The 24,198-nt window shown below is 33.5% G+C and overlaps 1 protein-coding gene across 1 annotated transcript; it reads left to right on the top strand.

Moving 5' to 3' along the window:
• The first annotated feature begins 20,803 nt into the window (after positions 1–20,803).
• On the top strand, positions 20,804–23,768 carry LOC130946711 (G-type lectin S-receptor-like serine/threonine-protein kinase At5g35370). The gene is made up of 2 exons (XM_057875546.1): positions 20,804–21,418; positions 21,529–23,768. The coding sequence occupies exons 1-2, from the start codon at positions 20,820–20,822 to the stop codon at positions 23,627–23,629; spliced, it is 2,700 nt and encodes an 899-aa protein (XP_057731529.1). The 5' UTR covers positions 20,804–20,819; the 3' UTR covers positions 23,630–23,768.
• The last annotated feature ends 430 nt before the right edge of the window (positions 23,769–24,198 follow it).

A 24,198-nucleotide genomic window follows, 5' to 3' on the forward strand; every position in this document is an offset into this window, starting at 1 on the left:
TAAAAACTGTGCCAGAAACTCAGTAGGTTCTTCCTGTGGAAGACCGGAATACTGGCAATTTTGCTGCACCATGATAATGAGTTGAGGATTTAGCTCAAAGCTGCTTGCTTTAATGGGAGGTATACAGATGCTACTCCCATATGCAGCTGTAATGGGGTTAGCATATGACCCCAGAGTCCTTCTGGACTGCTCAATTCCACTTAGGTCCATGATGGAGAAAGGGAAATGATATGGATTCACAGGTAAAGTAAAAATTTTTTTTTTAATTAAAAAGGTGACCGAAAATAATGAAATAAAATAAATGGAAAAGAAAATAAAGTAAAATTTCGAAAACTAAAAGAAAATAAAATCAAAGCAAATTGAAAACTAAATTAATTAATCAATTAAAAAGATATGATTGCAAATAAAAAATTGATTGAAGAAATTAAAAAGATTTGATTTTTGAAAAAGATTTGAAAAGATCAATTTTTGAAATTAGAATTTTGACTTGACTAAAAAAAGATATGATTTTGAAAATCTTTGACTAATTTAATGCAAAATTTCGAAAATTATGAATAAAATAAGGAAAGGATATTTTTTTGATTTTTAAATTTTAATGAGGAAAGAGAAAAACAACAAAACGACTCTAAACCTAGAAATTTTAGATCAAAACAAAGAGAACAAACAAGAAAACTTTGAATGTCAAGATGAACACCAAGAACACTTTGAAGATCAAGATGAACACCAAGAACAAATTTTTGAAAAATTTTTAAGTGAATAAAAGCACAAAAGACACCAAACTTAAAATTTTTAGAAAATCAAACACAAATTTTCGAAAACTTAAAGGAAAACACAAAGAAGACACCAAACTTAAAATATGAAACTAAACTCAAATAAAAGACTCTAAACCAACAAAAATAAAATAGTCCTAATCTAAGCAACAAGATAAACCGTCAGTTGTCCAAACTCGAACAATCTCCGGCAACGGCGCCAAAAACATGGTGCATGAAATTGCAATCACACTTTTGCAATTCCGCACAACTAACCAGCAAGTGCACTGGGTCGTCCAAGTAATACTTTACGTGAGTAAGGGTCGATCCCACGGAGATTGTCGGCTTGAAACAAGCTATGGTTATCTTGTAACTCTTAGTCAGGATATCAATAATTATCAGGTTTGATTGTGAAAAGTAAAAGAACATGAAATAAGTACTTGTTTTGCAGTAATGGAGAATAGGTTGAGGTTTTGGAGATGCTCTATCTTCTGAATCTCTGCTTTCCTACTGTCTTCTTCTTCATGCACGCAAGGCTCCTTCCATGGCAAGCTGTATGTAGGGTTTCACCGTTGTCAATGGCTACCTCCCATCCTCTCAGTGAAAATGTTCAACGCGCTCTGTCACAGCACGGCTAATCATCTGTCGGTTCTCAATCAGGTTGGAATAGAATCCAGTGATTCTTTTGCGTCTGTCACTAACGCCCAGCCTTCAGGAGTTTGAAGCTCGTCACAGTCATTCAATCCTTGAATCCTACTCAGAATACCACAGACAAGGTTTAGACCTTCCGGATTCTCTTGAATGCCGCCATCACTTCTAGCTTATACCACGAAGATTCTGATTAAGGAGTCCAAGAGATATCTACTCAATCTAAGGTAGAACGGAGGTGGTTGTCAGGTACACGTTCATAGGTGAGAATGATGATGAGTGTCACAGATCATCACATTCATCAGGTTTAGGAACAAGTGATATCTTAGAATGGAAGCAAGCGTGATTGAATGAAAAACAGTAGTAATTGCATTAATCCATCAAGACACAGCAGAGCTCCTCAACCCCAACCATGGGGTTTAGAGACTCATGCTGTAGAAAATACAATGAGAAACGTGTAAAGTGTCATGAGCTACAGATACAATATCAAAAGATCCTATTAATAGTGAACTAGTAACCTAGGGTATACAGAAATGAGTAAATGACGTAAAAATCCACTTCCGGGGTCCACTTGGTGTGTGCTTGGGCTGAGCATTGAAGCTTTCATGTGTAGAGACTTTTTCTGGAGTTAAACGCCAGCTTTTATGCCAGTTTGGGCGTTTAACTCCAATTCTTGTGCCAGTTCCGGCGTTAAACACCGGGAATTCTGAAGCTGATTTGCAACGCCAGTTTGGGCCATCAAATCTCGGGCAAAGTATGGACTATTATACATTGCTGGAAAGACCAGGATGTCTACTTTCGAACGCAATTGAGAGCGCGCCAATTGGGCTTCTGTAGCTCCAAAAAATTCACTTTGAGTGCAGGGAGGTCAGAATCCAACAGCATCTGCAGTCCTTTTCAGCCTCTGAATCAGATTTTTGCTCAGGTCCCTCAATTTCAACCAGAAAATACCTGAAATCACAGAAAAATACACAAACTCATAGTGAACTCCAGAAAAGTGAATTTTAACTAAAAACTAATAAAAATATACTAAAAACTAACTAAAATGTACTAAAAATAGTGCCAAAAAGCGTATAAATTATCCGCTCATCAACTATCATCACTAGTAATTGTGAGAGCCACTCTAAACAGAAGCAAACATTTAAGATCTACCACTTGCTAAATGGAATTACCATATTTCATAATATGTTAAGTAATAAATCGATTTGACTTAATTCAATTTATCATATATTTTTTCTTGTATAAATCGAGTTGGCCTATTTTTGATTTGTTATGGGACGAAGTTTAAATTCCTAAAATTGAAACATTATCTCTCGTATGTTAGTAAATCGAATAAGCTTAATTCAATTTATATAAATGCGAATTTCATGCATAAATCGAATTTGTTTTTTGTATGTACACTACCAGAAAATCGACAGATAGCGGCGGACATTTAGCGGCGATTTCTAAAAACCACTACTAAATAGAATCTACCAACGATTACCGCGACGGGTTCGAGAGAGGCTACTAAAAGCATCTCATTTTGCAGCAGTTTTGCTTTAACCACCGCAAAATGTCGAGTTGGTGAATATACTTAGATACTCTTTTTGCAGCGTTTTTCTCCCAACCGCTGCAATATATTTTTAACTGAATTTTTTTGTTAAACATTGCCTTGTTAAATCTACTCAAGTTCTCACTAATTTTTTTTGAAAAACATGTTTCAAACACTGTAACTTAATGCATTAGATACATTTTCGATTTTGTGTTACGTAAAAAATAATTCATGAATTAAAAAAATATTTATAAATTAATAATATGCACAAATTTACGAATTAGGTTTTCTCTTGTACTATCAGCGCATTTTGAGTTTGTATTCCAGCATAAATGGTAAAGAAAAAATCAAGTGAACGTGTGAATTCATAAAGTGAAAACAAAGTTCAATAGAGCATAAAAATCAGAATTACTAAAGTAGACAAACAAGTATTGAGTCAAAATTTCTCATCAATATCATATTGACCTGGCCAGAAATACTCTGTCACAAATCTACTGCAGTCACATGATAAAGGATTTGATAAGTCATCTCTAAACCATGGTTTTTTGTTCAAATCAAAGCCCCTTTTTGCAGCATGTACGTCATCTTCTCTATGTTGGGTGTATAAAGTTTCATTGTCTTCTTTTGGAACCTTATTGAGCTCAACATTCCTAGAGATCTCATATCCACCGGAGAAGATAGCATCTAAATCGTCTTCTGAATCAGTGTCTGCCCCATCTAGAGTGCCATCAACTATTTCGCTTGAATATTCAGCTGACACTAAAAATATGAACATGCAAACAACAACCTAAATCTACCTAAAAGAAAATGATAACTCACAGGTCATTAGCTAGTAATTAAGAAAAAAATTATGTTAAAATGGTAAGAGGACTTTAAACCTAAACAAAACAAAATTAACAATTACCATCTCCTTCGTCGGTAGTTTGGACAGATTTCTTGGAAAGAAGATCTGTAATAGAATGTTCTATATATTTTAATTCCTCTTTTGAGGCAATCTCCAACTCAACAACATGCGTGTTTCTAAAGCGCGTATGCATTATAATAAAATGTATAGTTTATGGTCTTTTTTGTAAAGCATATTGTGTCTCTATGATTCACTTTCTAAGCTAGAAATTTATTTCTAATCTTTAATTCAGCAAGTATGTCTTCAGAGGTCCTACCTGCTACAAATGTCACAAAAATATACCCAAATTTCTCCTCGTACATTGATCCCCATTCATGAAGTTCCTACAAATTTTAGCATGAACCTAACGACTATTATTGGTTAAATATTGTAAGCATATATCAACTTAAAATACTTATTATTCAAATATAGTTTAACTCAAGTTTTTAAGGGTATGGCTAATGAACAAACATGCACAATAGCTTCGTTCGCCGTTTCCAAGTATTCATTAGAACAAGATCGTCCTGATATAGCCTCCAACCAAGAGCTAACATTCAACTTACGGAACCATATGTCTCTGGTAACCGTAATTGCATATTCCAATGAAGAGAATGGAGAGGCCATAGCTATTTCGTTAGCGAATGTTGCGCCTGCACAGTATGATGAGAAATCCTCCGTTTTTATTTCTCCTGTTACACCACCATTTTATGTTGACTGTATTGGTCAATGATAAAAATATTGTAATTCAAGGCAATTTACTCGATATCATAATTTTCTTCATTAGAGATTATGAACAACAACAATGATGATGACAACAACAATTACTTGAAAGCTAACTTTTGCTAGCAACAATCATTGGAAAAAATGAGAAACTGGTGGTATTCATGAAAACCAACAAGAAATGAAAACTTAATTCAAATATGAAAATACAAATAGTAATGTAACCAGCAAACTACGTACATCATAAACATTGTTAAACTTATTAAACACACACAAATCATCTATAAATGATGTTCACGTTTTTCATATTTCCATTATGCCACATCATCGATGCTATCAAAAACTTCGTCTATTGGGTCTTCTATATCATCATCCATTGTCAACTGTAAATCACTGATGTCGCCTGCCGCTGACATGTTCAACCCGAGATGTGGAGAAAAAGCAGCTTCAACTTATTCATTCTCTCCTCCCATGTCTTACAAGTCTCGTGGTTTTACATGAACCACTACACTCCATTCTTGATCTACTTCATTACGTACATAGTATACGAGATGAGCTTCTGATGCCAATATGTACGGTTCATCCTCTTCTCAATCACCTGTGTGTATCGGACGAGTGAAATTAACTCTGGTAAGTAGGGTAGAAATAGGCCAGGCGGCCTGTTAGGGGCCTGCAGCCTGGCCTGATAGAAAATAGGCCCAGACTCAAGCTATTAAAAAAGCCTATATTCTTTAAAAGGCCAGGCCTAGGCTTTTAAAATAGCCTGTTAGGCTTGCAGGCCGGCCTTAGCCTGCAAATATATATATATATATATATATATATATATATATATATATATATATATATATATATATATATATATATATATATATATATATGTAGAGTTTTATTATACTAGTAAAAATGCTATTGGAAGGAGTTGAACTTGGGTCTTCTATCATATGAAAAACACCTTTATCCATTAAGCCATTTATCTCTTTAATAATATATTTGTATTTTTATTTTGTTAATATCTTTAATCTTTGATGTTGGAATATCAAAAGTCAATCAAATAAAATAATTCTAAAAACTTTCCCTCCACATTAATAAAGAAACAAACATACACACAGTCATTTTATCTTCTCTTCTCCACTTTACACGCTCTTTTACCAGACTACCATCCTCTTCATCTTTTCTTCCTTTGACTGTAGGTACTTCTTCTTCTTTCTCATGTCATTATTTTTTATTTTATTATTTTTTATTTTTGTTGTTATAATATTAATTATTTTTTCATCAATTAGGGTTTTATTCTGTCAAAGATCTTTTTTTAAGTTCAATTTTTTTGTTTGTGTTGTGATATTATTTCTACTTTTTGAACATAAAATTTTATCAATTTTTTTCATTAAAAAGGTTCTTACTTTATGCCATTGATATAATGAAAGTAAAAAAATCATGAGATAATGTTGTCTGTTAATTTTTGTTTAGGCATTACAATAGGCTTTAGAAATGGCTGAATCTGTAACTCCAAGTGATCCATTGGCCAATTCTATTTCTTTAAATAGAGAAAAGTAATCGGTCAATACCAACAATGCCAACAACAGATACACCATTACAAACATCAACAACTACATCAACACCAACACAGACAACAACTATTACACGTCAACCAGTCACTGATGAAAATGGTAGTAATAAAACTGTTATTACAAAAAAAGGAAGAAGACTTCACCAATTTGGGACAATTTTGATCAAGTTGAAAGTTCTGAGAGTACAAAAGCTATTTACAAATATTGCAAATTTATGTTTTCTTATGCTGGAAAAGGAGCTAGTACTTCACATTTATGGAGGCATTCTAGTAGTTGCTTACAAAGGAAAAAACCAAAAGTAAAAGTCAACTTTCTAATATTTCTCTTTTTGACTAAGGGCTTGTTTGGGTGAGCTTTTAAGAAAAGATCTTTTTTTGAGTTATCTTTTTTTAAAAGATCTTATAGAGAAGTAAAAGTAATTTTATGTTTGGATATCTCATGTAAAAAGGTCTTTTTATCTATCAATTATGTTGGGTATAACAATATAAAAGTACTTTTTGTTTATTTATTACATGAAAAATATCTTTTTTTAAGGAAAAAAGATCTTTTAAAAAAAGATGTAAATTACAACTTCTCAAAAAGATCTTTTTTTTATTTTACTAGTGCTTTTACTTTTATTATTAGAAATTTGCCAAACACGTTAAAAAATAAAAAAAGATCTTTTTTCATTGAAAAAAGATCTTTTTTAACAAAATAATGGCGCCCAAACATGCACTAAGTATCTATGTTATAGAAAATATTTTCTTTTTTTAAATGTGAGAACATTAATATTGGTATGATGTGAGTAGTTAGAATAATAAAGTTGAGTTTTCATGATATATAAATGAGGTATCATATAATTTATACTAAGATTATGACTACAATTTTATTTTGAACATTATTTTTTGTACTAATAAAAAAAAGTATTTGTTGCATTTATATTATTTAAAAATCTAATGATATGTGTATGTTTGCTTTTTTTTTTTCAAGGTGTTGGAACAAGAAGATTAAATCACTTTCAAGTTTGGAGGGTTAATCGATTAATTGTCCAACATTTTTTTTATTGTGTTTTGATTTAAGTAGTTATTAGCTTTTATTTGATGTTATGTTTAGTTGGTTTGTTACAACTCTTGATATTGATGAAGTCTTTTATTTTGATATGTTACATATTTTGGAAGTAGCCAAGTGAGAATATATTCCATATATATTATCTTTTTTTAATCAATGATAGTTATTTATCGATATTGTCTTTATTTTGTATCAATATTGTCCATAAATTTATTATTTTATAATTTTAAAAATTAAAGTATATCTTAAATTTAATTATTATTAAAAAAAACAAGCCTATTTAATTATTATTAAAAAAAACAAGCCTATTGACAGGTTTCAGGCCAAGTCAGATTTAACAACAGGCCAGACTTAGTACTTATTAAAAAGCCTATACCAGGCTACAAGCCAGGCTTAGGCCAATATACTCTATTACAGGCATGGCCTATTAAGAGTAAAGCCTAGCCTGGCCTGGCCTGTTTCCACCCCTACTGGTAAGACCCAGATGGTCTTGTTTTGATGCCTCTGCTCGTAGTTGTATCAGCCCAAATACATCTGAACAAAACCACTGTGAAATGGTAGCTGTAGTTCAATTTGATTATGTCCATAATTTTTTCATAATATGGAACACTACCAACAGCCACTCTATTGTCACGCATGCTTGTATAACTTCTTGTATTGGATGAGACATAAACTCCACTATTTTGGATTTTCAGCCCGTCTTCCTTTGTGATAGTTCTAAACTTGTACCCATTGACGTTGTACGTCCCAAAACGTCTTGCCTGAAGCATAGGACCGCATGCCAGCAACTTTATTTCTTTTGAATGTATAGTATTGTCAATTGGAACTTGACACCATAAATTAGATTTCGTTCACATAAAACATTGGAATTCATAAATTATAATTCTAGGGCACAAATATGTTGGTCAGGTTAAATTTCTACGAACCTCATGCTTGAACCAGCGAGAAAATTCTGCACGCACAACACGGTCTATCTTAGATTGCAACCTTATTTGTTGCCATAATTTTCACTGTATTTCTGCCCTAAATGTACTTTATGACACAACATCAAATTAGTCCAATGACTGAGTGTGTGAAATGAGTTATAATCGTGCTTCAAAAATACATGTGCATACTTAATAAATGAAACGATGGCCTCGCAATTCACTAGCACATGACGATGTACCTGATCTTTTTCCATCGAAGTCATTCTAAAATGTGAAACAACCCCTAAAGCCTTTCCAATTTCTAGGAACATAGTTTTTCCTATGTTGTGTGTAATATCAACAGGTTGTTCATTAACTCGCGCTAGTCGATTGATTCTAGTCTCAATATTATCCAAATATCTAGAACAGAATGTCAAAATCTCCATGGATAAATAGCCATCTGCAATTGAGCCTTTTGGGCTTGTGCCTTGTTACGCACGTATTGCTTCAATTCTCCTAGATACCTTTTATATAAATAGGATATAACGCTTAGTATATACCTAATGAGATGAAATAAATGTATTAAAGGCGTTTAGTAGCAAGCTAACCTGTCTATTGGATACATCCACCGATAATGTACCAGGCCACCAAGTTTTAATTCATCAACGAAATGCACCGTAAGGTGAACCATGACAGTAAAGAAGGATGGAGGAAAAATTATTTTCATCTGACATAAGTTTGCACAACATGATTCTGAAAGCCACCAAGCTACATAGAGGAAAAATAAAGACAAATTTACAATCACAGTTGACACCGATCTCGGCAATACATTCTTTACCAAAATCGAAAGTAATTGTTCCATTAGAATGTGGTAGTCGTGACTTTTTAACCCAGACAACTTGCGCTGTCAGAAGTCAACACAACGAGCAATATTGTTCGAGTAACCATATGAAAAGACCACATTCTGTAGAATCTTCAGGAATACATCCTTCTGTAGATTTGACATTGTGAAAACTGCTGAAGGATATTTACCACCTTCGTCCGGCCACAATTCAGGCCTTATGCCCATGCTTTGTAAATATTTGCGAGCTTTAAGATTGTCTTTTAATTTGGCACTATCATTTAAGATAGTGAAGACCACATTGTCACAAATATTTTTATCTACATGCATCATGTCAAGGTTATGACGCAACATGTAATCCTTCCAGTACGGGAGTTCAAAGAACACACTCGTTTTTTTCCAATATGAGTCATCTTGATGGTAAATTGAGCCATTTAAATTCATAATTGTCATTCTCGTAGGCTTCATCGAATGTCATAGTAATATTAGCTTGATTTACGATCATTTTTTGAATAATTGTATAAAATCTGAAATTATCTTCTATACTTTTTGCACCCTAATTTATTGTTTTTGAAGTCTCATGATGCTGATTTAAGTTTTTGTTTAACTATTGTAGTTTGCTATGGATGGGGATTAAATACATCTTTTTTATGTGGGGTTGCTGCCAACTGACTGTCACACGGGCAACTATATATCCTTCTTGCTTTTGGGTCAGTGGGTCACCATCTGCTTCTGCGTATTTTGGACTTCTGATTCGTCGTTTGTCATAATTTTTGATATTCTTTACTTTTTTTCCTGTTCTGAGTGTTCCTTTATTTGGTTCAAGAAATTTGTTCCAATAAAAATTTGGGTCCACAATTTTTAGTGGTTATTGGACCTGAGCACATCTGATGGTGGTTATGGTTTATACATGGACTGATTAACTTTTTTATTTTTGTTGTTGGTTTTGATTTTTTTTTATCCTGGTTAAGGTTGATGGTTGACCTTGTTTTCTATTGTTATGTAATTATTTGACCTGTTTTTTACTAGTATGATTTTGGTTGTGAGTCTTGGATCTAGAGTGTATGTTGTTGTTGTTGATCTTTTATCTGTTTTTGTTCTTGATTCTTGGTTCGTTTCTTGGTTGTGATATTTATGAATTTTGATATTAGTGAATTTCAACTCAGTTTGGCCGTGATATTTATGCATTTCGAGAATTTATGTTAATGATTTTAACCTTTAATGCATACACTAACTCATGTTTCTAGCATGCATATTAATTGGTCACAACCAAATTCAAAACAAAGTTAAAAAATGGTGTCCACTACTTAGTATTTATCATTGCCTTTCTTATTAGATAGAAAGAATACTCCAGCGAAATATTTCTAAAGTGGATTTCTTAAAACTAGATTATTGGTTAAAAAATCTAGTTTGGAAATTGGATTTCTATAAATCGGTTTTAAAATTGGAGTTTTGGTTAAAACATATGGTTTTTGAGGCTGAAAAATCTGCTTTTAAATTGGGATTTTAAAAAAAAATTGGATTTTAAAATTGGATTTCACAAAACCAGATTAAAAATTGGATTTTAGAGTTGGATATTAAAAAACTAGATTTTCAATTATGCGTATTTCATTACTTGAAAAGATCTTAGGATAAATGCTAAATATTATAGAAAAAGATCTTCAATCAAATAAAGGTACCCAAGCAAACGTTCCTTGTTTAAGAAAAATTAAATTACACTCTGTAATTTTTTAAAAATTATTTTTTATACAGAATTCTGTTGGTGAAGGTTTGAGTTTTGTGAACTATTGATTTTTACATTGTTGTTCTCTTGCTAATTGTCTAATTACCTTATGTTGTGTAAAGGATTAATCAAATGATTAGGAAACCTCGGTACATCGTTAGTACTGCAGTCGGAACTATCGCTGCCCCTAATAGTCAAACCCACGCTACTTTGGTGAGTTAAGTAATGCAACACTTATTTCAGATGTTTAGTTGCCTTTTAGGATAGACTTTTAGTCAATATCCTTTGTGAGAATATTGAAAAAACTTGGTTGATGTACTAACTACTTTGTTTTTAGCCCACAGATGGAACGAATGATACGGGAGCAAATACTTCAAGTGAACAGCGACGTGCTAGAGCACCTCCACCTCCGCATTCCGGCAATGGTGCTCGACAATATCTTGTTAATGTTGTACCATTTCGACCACCGCGCAATGAAACATGGCTGGCTCCGTCAAGTAACATGGGTGACACTCGAGCTCCTGCAACACGCACAGAGCATCCAGATTTACATGAAGTTGCAGTTGACTATTCAGAAGATGAAGACTATGACCCGGAGGCAGATGAGGTCGAGTCGTTCGATGACCATGTCGACAATTTGTTTGCGCATGAAGATGAACATCAAGGCAATGCTAACAGCAAAAAAAGACTGATTTTTGGAAGTTGATGTCAACGGTATTATTTTTTTGCTTGTATCTTAGAAACTGTAATTAATCTTCTCCTTGCATTCTAATTATCTTAGTAAACTAATGTTTAAAGCTTTTAATTGTCTTAGTAAACTAATTGTCTTATGATCAAGGTCCACCTACTATGATTTTTTGTCTGTATGATAATCTCTTGTTAATCTTTATGTAGACCAAGTTATGTGGCCTTATGTGATTAGGCATGCTTATATTGGTTGTGATTCTTGCTTTTTATATGGTTATATTGGTTGTGAAACTTTCTCTTTGAACTTAGCCTTTTGGATAAATTTTTTTATGGTGGAAAGCTCTCAATCTATTTGCTTGTGTGTTGATTTGATCACTCGTGTATAAAGTTCTGTGATGTAGTATGGATGTGGAGTTTAAGTTAAGTGGTTACAATAACAGTTTGAAAGCACTAATAGAAGATCTTTATCATGCACATTGTGTTATCTTATGATCTGAACTATTTGTAGCGAGTCTTTCATTATGAGGACGATGGAAGAGGAAGAATAAAGTGAGGAATTATACACAGAATAGAAGGAACGCAAGAAATCATTTGTTTCATAAGGTTTATGACAAAGAACAGACTTTTGAGAAAAATGTCAAGCGTAAACCATAAGGAATAGATGCAAATCATTGGAAATGGTTTCTTGAATATCGGTTGAAGGAGGATACATAGGTAACAAATATTGAGTTGGTATTTCATTGTATTCGATTTTAAACCGTCACGAATTACTATTAAATATGCTAAATTTATTGTGATAGTGGAAAAACTTCTACCCAAAATATCTTCACCTTATGTTTTTTTTGTGTTTTCTGAAATTGTACATGGCTATGTTATAGACCGTTAACATTGTATTAATTTATCCTGTTAACATTTATGTTTGTCTTTTTGTTTGTAGGAGAAGTGTAGAAAAAATGCCATAAATTGTTCAAAACAACTGTACACACATACTGGAGGTTCTAAAATAATGGCAAGAAAGAGACACAAAGAAGTAATCAATTTAAATTCAGTTTCAGAATTTTGACTTGTTTTTGGTAATATAGTGTTGTTTGTTATATGATTGTGTCTTGATGAATGTTATAGGAGCAACAACAGGGAAGGCCTATTGGTAGAGGAGAGACATGGACCATGAGTTATAAAAAAAAGGATGGTTCGTATATGAATGAAGATGCGCGTGTTGTTGGGGTAAATCATGTTCTTTAATTTTTCAAATTTCTTTTTGAATTTATAACATTGAATTTAAATTAGTATAAATCCGAATCTCACATGTATGCAGGAAGTAATTGAACATATTGAAGGCCAAGACGCCTCCAGCAAGGAGCTTTCACAGAATGATTCTCTTGCACAAGTGCTTGGAAAGGAGCACCCAGGACGAGTTCGTGGACTAGGTTTCAGTCCATGTCTCACTCAGTGTTTTCGTAATATTTTACAGCAGTCTGACTCCGGTGTGCAGATTGAGGAGTATCAGATGGAGATTTCAAAACTTAAGGCGGAGGCAGCAGAACTCAAGGCAGCGGCAGCAGAAGAAAAGGCAAAGAGATAGAGAATGGAGGCAGAGGCAGCAGAGGAGAAGGCAAAAAGACAAACAATAAAAAATTTGTTAAGATACATATTCCAGCAACAAAGAGGTAATTTGCCACCTGAAATAGCTGCAGATCTGGATTCTTTAGGAAGTGCACCGACCTCATCCCATGTAAGATGATGTGCTGGCACTAATAATCTGAATGATAAATCTTAGAATCTGGATACTTTTTAACTATTCACTGTCCTAATGACTTTTGAGATATTTATTTGTAATTTACAGACATCGATGCACTGAATTCAAATTACTATTATAATGATTGACTTTTGCATATATATTTTTGTTCTGTTTTTGTGTGTTTTAGTTTGATTAGTTGTTAATTGTTTTAATAAATTAAAGCAACGTAGTGGAAGAACGTATAAGGAATTAAAGAATTAGAGTATATTATTATAAATTCGGATTTAAAAAAAAAAACTATAACTCTACATTTGGCAGCAGTTACAAATCTACCGCTATATTTTAACATAATTTTCAACAGATGACATTTTGCAACGGTTAACAATCGCTGTCATCTACAAGCAGCCTTATTCACGTTTTAGTAGTGGTTAGAACCGCCGCAAAATACTATTTAGCAATGGTTACTATTAACCGCTGCTAAAGATTTAGCCGCACACTATTTTTCAACAAGTTATCAACTGTTATTATTTGTTTTGCAGTAGTTAAAAATCGCTACAAATTGACTGTATAACTGCTGTTATTTATTAAATGTAGTGTAATATATATGTTTAAATTAAATTATCCTAATTTAATTTATATAAATTTAATTAGGACAAATGTATAATCAAACTCGCATGTCTGCATAATTTTAGCCTTCAATTATTTTATTAAAATAAAATATCTTTTTAAAAAGATACCATAATAATTATCTAGAAATTTATTTGATGTTATATATGATGCTGAGTTGACTCCATTGGATTAGTTGATGGGGTGACTTTTGGCGGTGCTCAAAATATATGTGCTCATCCATTCAAAGATTGCGGCTTATAATTAGAGGTCCAAGCTTAATTATATGGTAGTTGATCTTCTGAAAAGTTCAAACAAAAAACCATGAATGGGGTCACAAAGATGACTTGTCAAGAAATAATTGGTATATAGTAAGAAATTTATTCACTCTTAAGCTACATGATTTTGTTATACACAATTTTTTTTTATTATTTCGTGTTTGGTAATAACGGATTATATTTAAGGAAGTAAGAAGGAAATATAAATAAATAGTGGTAGATCACAAAATTTTCATTCCTCTATCTTTATCCCCTAATAATTAACAAAAAATATTATTTATATATTAAAATTAAAAAAAAATATAGAAAGTCAATAAAATATTTGTACAATATGTATAATGAAATTTAAGAATATTCGATTTAGTATTAGAGATATAATCATTAGTATTATATTTTTTTATTAGCTTAAATTTTTGAGATGAGTGGTTTCATGACATGGTATTAGAACTCTAAATTTAAAAGATCAAAAATTTAATCTTTGATAAATCTCAAAATTAGGTTAAGTGTATATTTCTTAACTCCATATTTAAAGACGTGTTTTCATGTGCATGTTCTCCTTATAATAATAATAATATAAAAAAATAATAAATTTACTTAAATCATTGTATGAAAAGAAACGAGATGAGGTGTGGAAGAACGCATGGTGCATAAGTACAATTATTTGGTAATAAACAAACTTAACTATTCTTGTCATGCTGGCACATAAGTCGTCACAAGTGTGCAATATTTTATTAGAGAATTGTGGGCATAGCAGACATACATGTTAATTGTCTAAATGATGTAATGCATGTAACATATGGCAAAGGAAACGGCACCTAGTAATAAGTTTGAACCATGTAACAAACACCCATAACAGATCAATACTACTTGCAAAAATAAGACTTTTCAACTAAAATATATATCAACTAAAGAAGTTTTATATAAAATATCAAATTTAAATTTTTAATATATTTATTATGTATTTATTAAAATAAAAAAGTTAAATTTTTTTATTAATAATAATTTAAATAGATGTCTTAAAGTATCTGTTAGCTACACTTATTTTATTTTTTTTGAGTTTATCTTTTTTTTAACAAAAATAGAAAGATTCGAATCTATAATTTCTTAAATGATATAAAAAAATTATGTCATTTGAATTATAATTCATTGGCCTTTTGAATCTATCTTGTTTCAATGATCATACAATTAATTAATAACAATTCTATTAAATAATTAATAAGAGGTCTAGTCAACAATAAATTAATAAATATTTTTAAATTATATTTTATATTAATTATCATTAATTAATAATTATTTAAAATTGATTGGTTAGGAGTTATGTACCTATATTTTTTTAATTAATAAATAATGTCCACTTTCATCATCATTTAGAATTTGAGGGACAAGTTGTTAGAGAGCGCAAAAGGCTGGGAAGCAGTTTCACTTGTCAACGCATATATGGTTAAGAAATAATTATTAAGTATCCACAAAATATCATTATCTTATTGCAATATAGTTATATATTTAAATTGGTGTTTTAATTAATCATTAAAATATACATTTTAAATTTTTTTATATTTTTCATCTTAAAATCCAATAAATATTCCATCAAACTTTATAAATTATACAAATACTATGATAATTTTTAGACGGTATCTTTTATTTCTATAAAAAATAGGTCTAATTTCCATCAACTCACACTTCGACAAAAAAAAATTTCTTTTTAGATAAATATAAAAAAAAAATTTACAAAATTTATTATTTTTATTCAATAAAAATAATTTTATATTTAAATTTTAATTCTAAATTTTAATAGTATCAAAATAAAATACTAACAAAAATATCAAGTAATATTGATAAAGGAAAAGTATGAGGAGCCAATATAATTGCTCTACAATGTGTACAATGAGGATAATTTTGTAATTAAAATCAAATGATAATTAAAATAATTAATTATTATTTATTTATTTCAAATTTTAAATTTGAATGAAATTAGGATTTTCCCTTTGTTGTACCTCATTCATATAATCCTCCCTCTCCTGTTGACCTAGCAGAAACCCCCTCCCCCAATTTGACCAAGCAGCCACCGAAGAGAGCCCCATCGCCGACGATAGAGAACCAACCCCCATGAAATCCGCTGTAACCTAAGCCGTCGGCGCTACCCAACCGGTCTTCCCGCACGATTGGAGTGTTTCCTTCAAGCTTGGTGTTTGCTGCTGCCATCGTCCCGCGCCTCCCTCGTGCTACCGTCGAGCGTCAGTCGTCGACTAGGAGCTCCCTGTCGCCGTCGCCTGGCCGCCGGACATCCGCATGCCCGTGTGGACCTGTGTCGCACCATACTCATCTCTGAACGCCGCGTCTTCTTTGCGTTGTCTGTGGTCTGCCGTCAACGAATCTAACGCCACCGTTCCCTCTGCCTGATCGCGACGCTTCTCTTCGTCCCCCTCTTGGACTTCAAAAGGTCAGTATAAAGCTATCGTTCTACTCTATAGTGTATATTTGTTTGACACCTAGGCTTCAGATGTTCTTTGATTAGGTGTATGCTGATTTTGAAGTTTATGGTGGTGCAATGGGGTTGAGTTCTTGCTGTTTATATATGGTGGGGCTCCATACCAGACTCAGGAGAGTAAGCTTAGGAGAGGCGTTGATATTGTTGTTGGCACTCCAGGTCGCGTGAAGGTATTGCCTTTATAATATTTGTTGGTTTCATATAATGGTTTTTCATTTTTGCAATATGATTCATACCTATTGCCAATGTTGATAATGGAAGCTTTAGTCTATTTAATGGCTATTGTTGATTTTATATAGGATCATATAGAGAGGAAAAATATTGACCTGAGCCAGCTAAAGTTCCATGTCCTTGATGAGGCTAATGAGATGCTCAGAATGGGTTTTGTTGAAGATGTGGAATTAATTCTAAGTATTTAGTTTGGTTTTTGCCTCTTTGGCTAAATTTCATTTTTTTAAATCTATAATTTATAAATTATTTGAGGCAACTGATGTTCCATGCCAGTATTTGATTTTTTACTTTGTAACTTCATTTTTTTCAGTATAACAATGGTCCTTGATTTTTACAGGCAAGGTACAAGATGTTAGCAAAGTTTAGACACTTCTTTTCAGTGCTACTTTGCCAGATTGGATTAAGCATGTATGTATTGTCATCATCTTATGTTTCAGTGCTATTTTGCTAGCCATTTCTTAGGTAAAAAACCTAGCAATGATACAAAAAAAGTGCAGCCAAAGAATTTAATAGCAAACCAGCAGAATGGAGAGCCACCTCAAGAGAAGGTATTTGACATAACAATGGATCCAAGATGAAAGAGGGAACATGATCATGCTAATTTGTTACATTTTATTTTTTGTTGTTTAGTTTAGGTGTGATTGTAACAATCTTTTTTGTCTTTGTTAACCTCGTTTAACAAAAGTTAGAATATGTTGGACATGGGTGTGCTTGCGTTTATTTTTCATCTCGATGTATATATGGTTTTGATTCATATTCATTTATTATCAAGCGTAGATGAAGAGGGTGGGATTATGTTATAAAGATATAGTTTTCAGGTTTGTATGCAGTTGTTGCAAGAATCTATACTTGATTTATTTCAATGAACCATTTTACTTTGGCTGGAATGAACCATTTTACTTGATTAATTTCAATGAATTATATATATATATATATATATATATATATATATATATATATATATATATGATTAGACATGATAGTTATTCTTTATCTTACAAGTAAGGTTAGTAAATTTGTTGCAAATTACTTTATACTATATGCTATACTAACTAGTCATTCGGCATGTAGCGGGTCATTTTAGATAGTGAATACATAGTTATCATTATTTGAGATACATTGGATGTTCATTTTTGTACGTAATCGGATGTTCACTTTTGTTGTGAACGTGGATGGTTATTCTTGGATTCTTAGTTTTATTTGATGCTTGATGGTGATGTTGGATCTGATTATCATGGTTATCCAATTTGTTACAAGTTTCAGATTGTTATTTAACATAGTCTTTTGGTATATAGCTGGTCGTTTTAGAAAATAATTACATTGTTATTTTTACATATTTATGTTGGATGCTCGTTTCTATATGATATTGGATGTTCACTTTTAAAGTATTCGTGAATGGTTATTCTTCGTGTTATTCAACTCATACTACCTGTAGCATGCATTCTAAAGGAATCATTGGATCTTGTGTCATGAACACTGATCATGTTGTCCAAAATCATAACAGATTCAAGTCAAATCTGAAAATATGAAAGAGATATCTCTATTCTAAGACATAACAAACCGGGTATTCGGTTCAGTATGTAACTGGATGGTTACTTTCATAAACAAAATAGATGGTCATTTTGACTCACTCGGAGGTGTGCCATGCCTGAACAACTGTACACCAACAGATTTACAGAAGTTTAAAAAAAAAAAAAGTATCCACTGGAAACAAGTCCTCCAAAAGCATCATAAATAAATTCCCAAGACACTAAGCGGTAAGTAATTTATTTAACTTAAGGTAATTAAATTCACAGTAGTCAAACTCTATTACGCTACTTCTTCCTCCCTTTGTTCTTCCTCCCATTTAGTAAATCTTCGGCATGTTGTATCAATGTCCTCATGCTAGGTGCCGAATGGTGATCTAACTTCCTCGTGCTAGTTCCTCTGAAATCCAATGCAAGTTTCTATTCAGTTTGTAACCAATAAAGGAAGATTATAAGAACATGAGCAAAAAACCTTATAGTCATTACAGATGCTAATACAAAAAATAATCATAAGAGCCATTAAGAGAAAGGACTTCCACAGCAAGAATTTAAGTGGTCTGAGAGACCGACTCCTCCAATTATAAACACAACAACCATAAAGGTAAATTAGATTCACACAAAGCAATAACATGGCACACCTAAACAGTAGGGTAATAAATGTAACTCAACCATCCAAGTATTTATTGAAGTAACCATCCGTACCACGTCGATCCAGGAATGAATATCCGAATTCGGAGTACGCTCTAGGGACCAAATGTTCTATAATTAAATAAACTTATTTAACACCAAATATAAGAAAATTAATCTCTTTATGTGATATGTTCATAATAAAAATTAAAGTAAGTCGTATGTGTGATAGTGAACTTCTAGTTTGGACTTCTTCAAATAAAATAAAAAAGGAGCATATACAAGAAAAATGAACCGGGTGAACCCTATTCAGTGAATGATTTACTATCATAGTGATTAGAGCAAAAATAATAATAAAAAAAAGGAGCATACTTTTACTTTTTGAATGGAACAAGAAGAAGATTAAATTAGAGATATGTACATGGTTTTCCAACCAAAAAAAATTGAAGCTGAACTTGATGTATATAATAGTCTTTATTTCTTTAATTCATTAGATAATTCTAAATACATCCTGCAAATTCAAAACCTGACAACTTAAGAAAATCAACTGAATAATTAATTCAAATGCTGTGTTGCATATCTTAAGTTTTGAACAAGCGTAGGACAAGCCACCAAGAAAAATTCTCTTACACATTCTTTAAAAATTACGTCTTGAACTAGGAGAAGAAGATGCATATTAAACACAAGTGATTTTCTTTTCTTTCCCAAAAAACCGTTTTATGTCAGTCCAAGAAAAGCTGATCATCACAAAAACCAATCACCACCATAATTGTTTCATCTAAATATCTCATTTCATTCGTCATTTCCATCTTCATTATATTAAGGCCATGATACAAAATATGATCACAATTCATTATAAATAACATAAATCAACAAGCCCAGAAAATCAAACCAATTTTTTTAAATTAAAATAACTGATTAAAAGGAAAGCTAAAATAATAATAACAACAAAAGAGAGACCCTTACACCTAATCCAAAACTAGGCTAAATCACTAAATTATCCAACTTTACCAAATCAGCTTATATGAAAATAGCAAACAATTAAGTCAAGCAGTTGTTTCAATATCATGATCAAGAATACCAAAATTTTAAAACCATTCCGCTAAAGTTAAATCAATTGCAACAATCTCAACCAATTTCTCATCCCACATGCTCCAGGATACTAAAACTGCACCTATTGCATTTTCACCATGTAGAATTAACCATCCCAGCAACATAATCTATCTCTAGAACAGATGCAACAGCAATAATGAATTACGGAACGAAGAAACTAACCCACTTACCGTGGATGGTCGGCGACGGTCTGGTTATGATGTTCGTGCTGGTCCCGGTGAATGGTCCACGGCAGGCGGCGACACAAGGCATGGATCCTCAGCTGCGAACCGTGCCACGGGGATGCTTCCAGCCACGGCGTACAAGCGCAAAGACTGGGCGATGCTGGGTGGGTCGGCGGTGACGGATGTGCAAGGTTGGACAACAAGGCACCGGTCCGGTAGTTCAGCGCCGACGGTGCGATGTGGATGCTGCCAGCGATGGTGTATGGCAGCGAATAGGGGTCGCCGATGCAGTTCTCGTCGGAGCTGATGCGGGTCGCGAGAATGGCGGGTGCACGAAAGAGGGGTTGGTAACCATCGACAGTGATGCGGCGAAGGGGGCTGGTGAGCGACAGTGACGTGTTTGAGGGTTAGGGTAATGGATGGTCAATAATAGTAAATTGGGGGTAATTTGATTTAGGGATAGGAAGTAGAGTAAATGGGATTTATTGTTATTTTTAATTTAATTTAGACTATATAAATAGCCCATTGTATATATTGTATAGATATTTCATTGTCTCCCTAGCGGGATCCAATAAAATATGTTAGTTCTTTTAATATTGTAAACATAAAATATGATTTATTAAGACTAAAGAATTAAGAAATTCCAAATAGACCAATTCCACATTTTTCCAAAAGTCCAAAATTAAACCAAAAGCATGTCCTAATGATTCTCCTCTGTTTTCATCATTGTTTCACCAAATTATTACACCATGAAACCTTCCATAATATCTTCCTCTCTTCTAATCATCTTCCTCATCTTCACTGCCACTGCCACCATCTCAGGCTACACCTTCAAGGCCTACATCACTCCAAATTTCAGTGCCACATACCTCCAATTCATTGATGACTCTGGAACCTTCTTAATATCTCCAAACGGAACATTCAAGGCTGCAATATTCAACCCGGGTTCCCAACAAACCAGCTTCTATCTCTGCATAATCCATGCTGCATCAAGAACCATCACTTGGTCCGCCAACCGCGGCCGCGCCGTCTCGAGCTCCGGCCAAATGAATCTAACTGCTAAAGGGATAACAATTTCTGATGAAAGTGGAAGGAATAATCCTGTATGGTCAACTCCACCATTGCGATCACAAGTTGATAGGCTTGTCCTCACTGACATGGGTAACCTCCTACTCCTTGATCCTTCCAATGTTTCTCTTTGGGAAAGTTTTCGCTATCCAACCGACACAATTATCATCGGCCAGAGCTTACCTGTTGGATCATCTTTGTCAAGTTCTTCATCAGATTCAGACTTGTCCATTGGAAACTACAACCTCACAATCACTTCCTCTGATGCAATCCTCCAATGGTATCAACTTATCAATAAACTTTCTTATGTTTTTTTGGATAATTATTCACACTGTAATTATAAAAAATAATTATTTTTACTGACGCGACGTTAATATCTTTGTAACATAGGCTTGGACAGACATATTGGAAACTTTCAATGGACACGAAGGCGTATAAGAATTCATTAAGCATGGTGGAGTACATGGCTGTGAACAGAACAGGCTTCTACCTATTTGGAAGTAATGGAACGGTTGCTGTGTTTCTGGTAGGCTTACCGGAGTCGAATTTTCGAGTAGCTACATTGGATAACTCTGGCCATTTTGTGATCAAAAGTTTTTCTTCCGGAACCGGTTGGAAGCAGGAATTTCAAGGGCCAGATGATGGTTGTGGAACTCCCTTAGTTTGTGGCCGAGTTGGTTTATGCAATGATGATGATACCTCTTCTTCATCATCATCTTCTTCTTCTTCATCATCATCACCTGTTTGTTCTTGTCCCCAGAATTTTCATGTAGGTTCAGGCAATTCCGGTGGTTGTGTTCCAAGCAACGGTTCTTACTCCTTTCCATATTCTTGTGATGGTTCTAATAATGATAGTTACCACAACAACAACAACCAATCAAATTCTGCTTCTTCCATTGTTTCATTCTTGAATCTTGGAAATGGTTTGGACTACTTTAACAATATCTACACCGATCCTGTTATGGACAGTGTGGATTTATCATTATGTCAAGACCAATGTTCCAAGAATTGTTCATGCTTGGGAGTCTTCTATAAAAACTCATCCGGTTCATGCTATGTGATTGAAAACGAGTTGGGGTCAATTTTGTCAAGTAACGATGGAGCCAATCAAGACATGTTTGGCTTCATCAAGGTTTCTATAGGATCCACAACCACCAATGATGATACGAGAGATGTTGAAGATGGCGGAGGAGGCTTTCCGGTGGTGGCCACAGTGTTATTGCCGATCACAGGCTTCGCTCTCTTGATGGCCTTGCTTTTCTTCTTGTGGAGAAGATCTATTAAAATTTCCAAAAGAAAACAAGATTTGGAACTCGGAAAACCCAACAATAATCCTCATTCTTCCGGGGACCTTGATGCCTTCTACATCCCGGGTTTGCCTCGAAGATTCGACTACGACGAACTCAAAAAGGCCACCGATGATTTCAAGACTCTGATCGGCTCCGGTGGTTTTGGTACGGTGTACAAAGGAGTTCTCTCCGACAATGCCGTCGTGGCGGTCAAGAAAATAGTCAACATAGGAGTTCAAGGGAAGAAAGACTTTTGCACAGAAATTGCTGTCATTGGAAACATCCATCATGTCAATCTTGTCAAATTAAAAGGCTTTTGTGTCCAAGGGAGGCATCGGTTTTTGGTGTATGAGTACATGAATCTTGGTTCCCTCGACCGAACTTTGTTCGGTGGAGGGCCACCATTGGAGTGGCAAGAGAGATATGACGTGGCATTGGGGACGGCGCGTGGTCTTGCCTATCTTCATGGTGGGTGTGAGCATAAAATTATTCACTGCGATATCAAACCTGAAAATATTCTTTTACATAATCATTTTCAAGTTAAGATATCGGATTTTGGATTATCAAAACTTCTTAGTCCCGAACAATCTGGATTGTTCACAACAATGCGAGGTACACGTGGATACCTCGCTCCAGAATGGCTCACAAATTCCGCCATCACAGAAAAAACTGATGTGTATAGTTATGGTATGGTTCTTCTCGAACTTATAAGCGGAAGAAAAAATTGTTATTTTAAATCAAGAAATCATAGTATAGACGAGGATAGTAATTCTTCGTCATCTTCGACGTCAGGATTGCTTTATTTCCCTTTGTTAGCATTGGAGAAGCATGAAGAAGGGAACTACGTGGATCTTGCTGATCCGAGATTAGAAGGGCGCGTGACGAACGAAGAGGTGGAGAAGCTTGTGCGGATTGCGTTGTGCTGTGTTCATGAAGAACCGGCGTTGAGGCCGAACATGGCGGCGGTTGTTGGGATGTTGGAAGGTGGTATGGCATTGCCGCAACCAAAGATGGAGTCTTTGAACTTTTTAAGGTTTTATGGTCGTAGGTTTACGGAGGCTTCGATGATAAGTGAGGAGAATAACGATAACGAAGGAGGAAGAAGAGAAGTGAATAATAATTCTTCAAGCATGACAAGTGGTGGCTCTCAAGCTGCTTTAGTTTCTTACATATCTTCACAGACTGTCTCAGGGCCAAGATAGGGTTAGTTATATATTTCGCACCAAAAAATTGAAGAAGAGAGTATGTTGATGTATTTTTAAAGTTGATAATCATCGATTGTATGATAAATGATTATTCTATCTTTATTTCTTGTTCATAACTATTATTTTCTGTGTTCTTACTTCTTAGGATAAATAAGAACAAATAATATTCTAAATTATTCAGTGACAACTCATGTGATAATTAAGTAATAAATTATTGACAATAAAATATATATATATATGTGTGTCAATAATTGGTAAAAAAAAATACGAAAACGTGTCCTACTTGAGTATACTACTATAATTTAGTGTTTGAAAAATGTTAGATTAGTATTTATTTATTTTGCGTAAATTTTTAGGACAAATAATTCACCATGTGGTGTTCGAGTTTTTGTGACGGTTTGAAATTTAATTTTTATTAATTATTTCTAAGAGAAAAAAAAGTGTATAAAGCAAAATTGAAAAAAAAATATGTTGTGCATACTCACATTTTAACTTCCGAGAGATTTTGGCATGCATGTTGGAAATGTATATATCAATTCTTTGTTATTAGTGAATTCTACTTAATT

Source organism: Arachis stenosperma, chromosome 8, assembly GCF_014773155.1.
Source record: "Arachis stenosperma cultivar V10309 chromosome 8, arast.V10309.gnm1.PFL2, whole genome shotgun sequence".
NCBI classification, from domain to species: domain Eukaryota; kingdom Viridiplantae; phylum Streptophyta; class Magnoliopsida; order Fabales; family Fabaceae; genus Arachis; species Arachis stenosperma.

Bases quoted from the DNA above. Each gene is read 5' to 3' on its own strand.
- LOC130946711 (XM_057875546.1), top strand. From the start codon at position 20,820: ATGAAACCTTCCATAATATCTTCCTCTCTTCTAATCATCTTCCTCATC. The intron at 21,419-21,528 runs GTATCAACTTAT...TTTGTAACATAG, and splicing joins TCTGATGCAATCCTCCAATG to GCTTGGACAGACATATTGGA.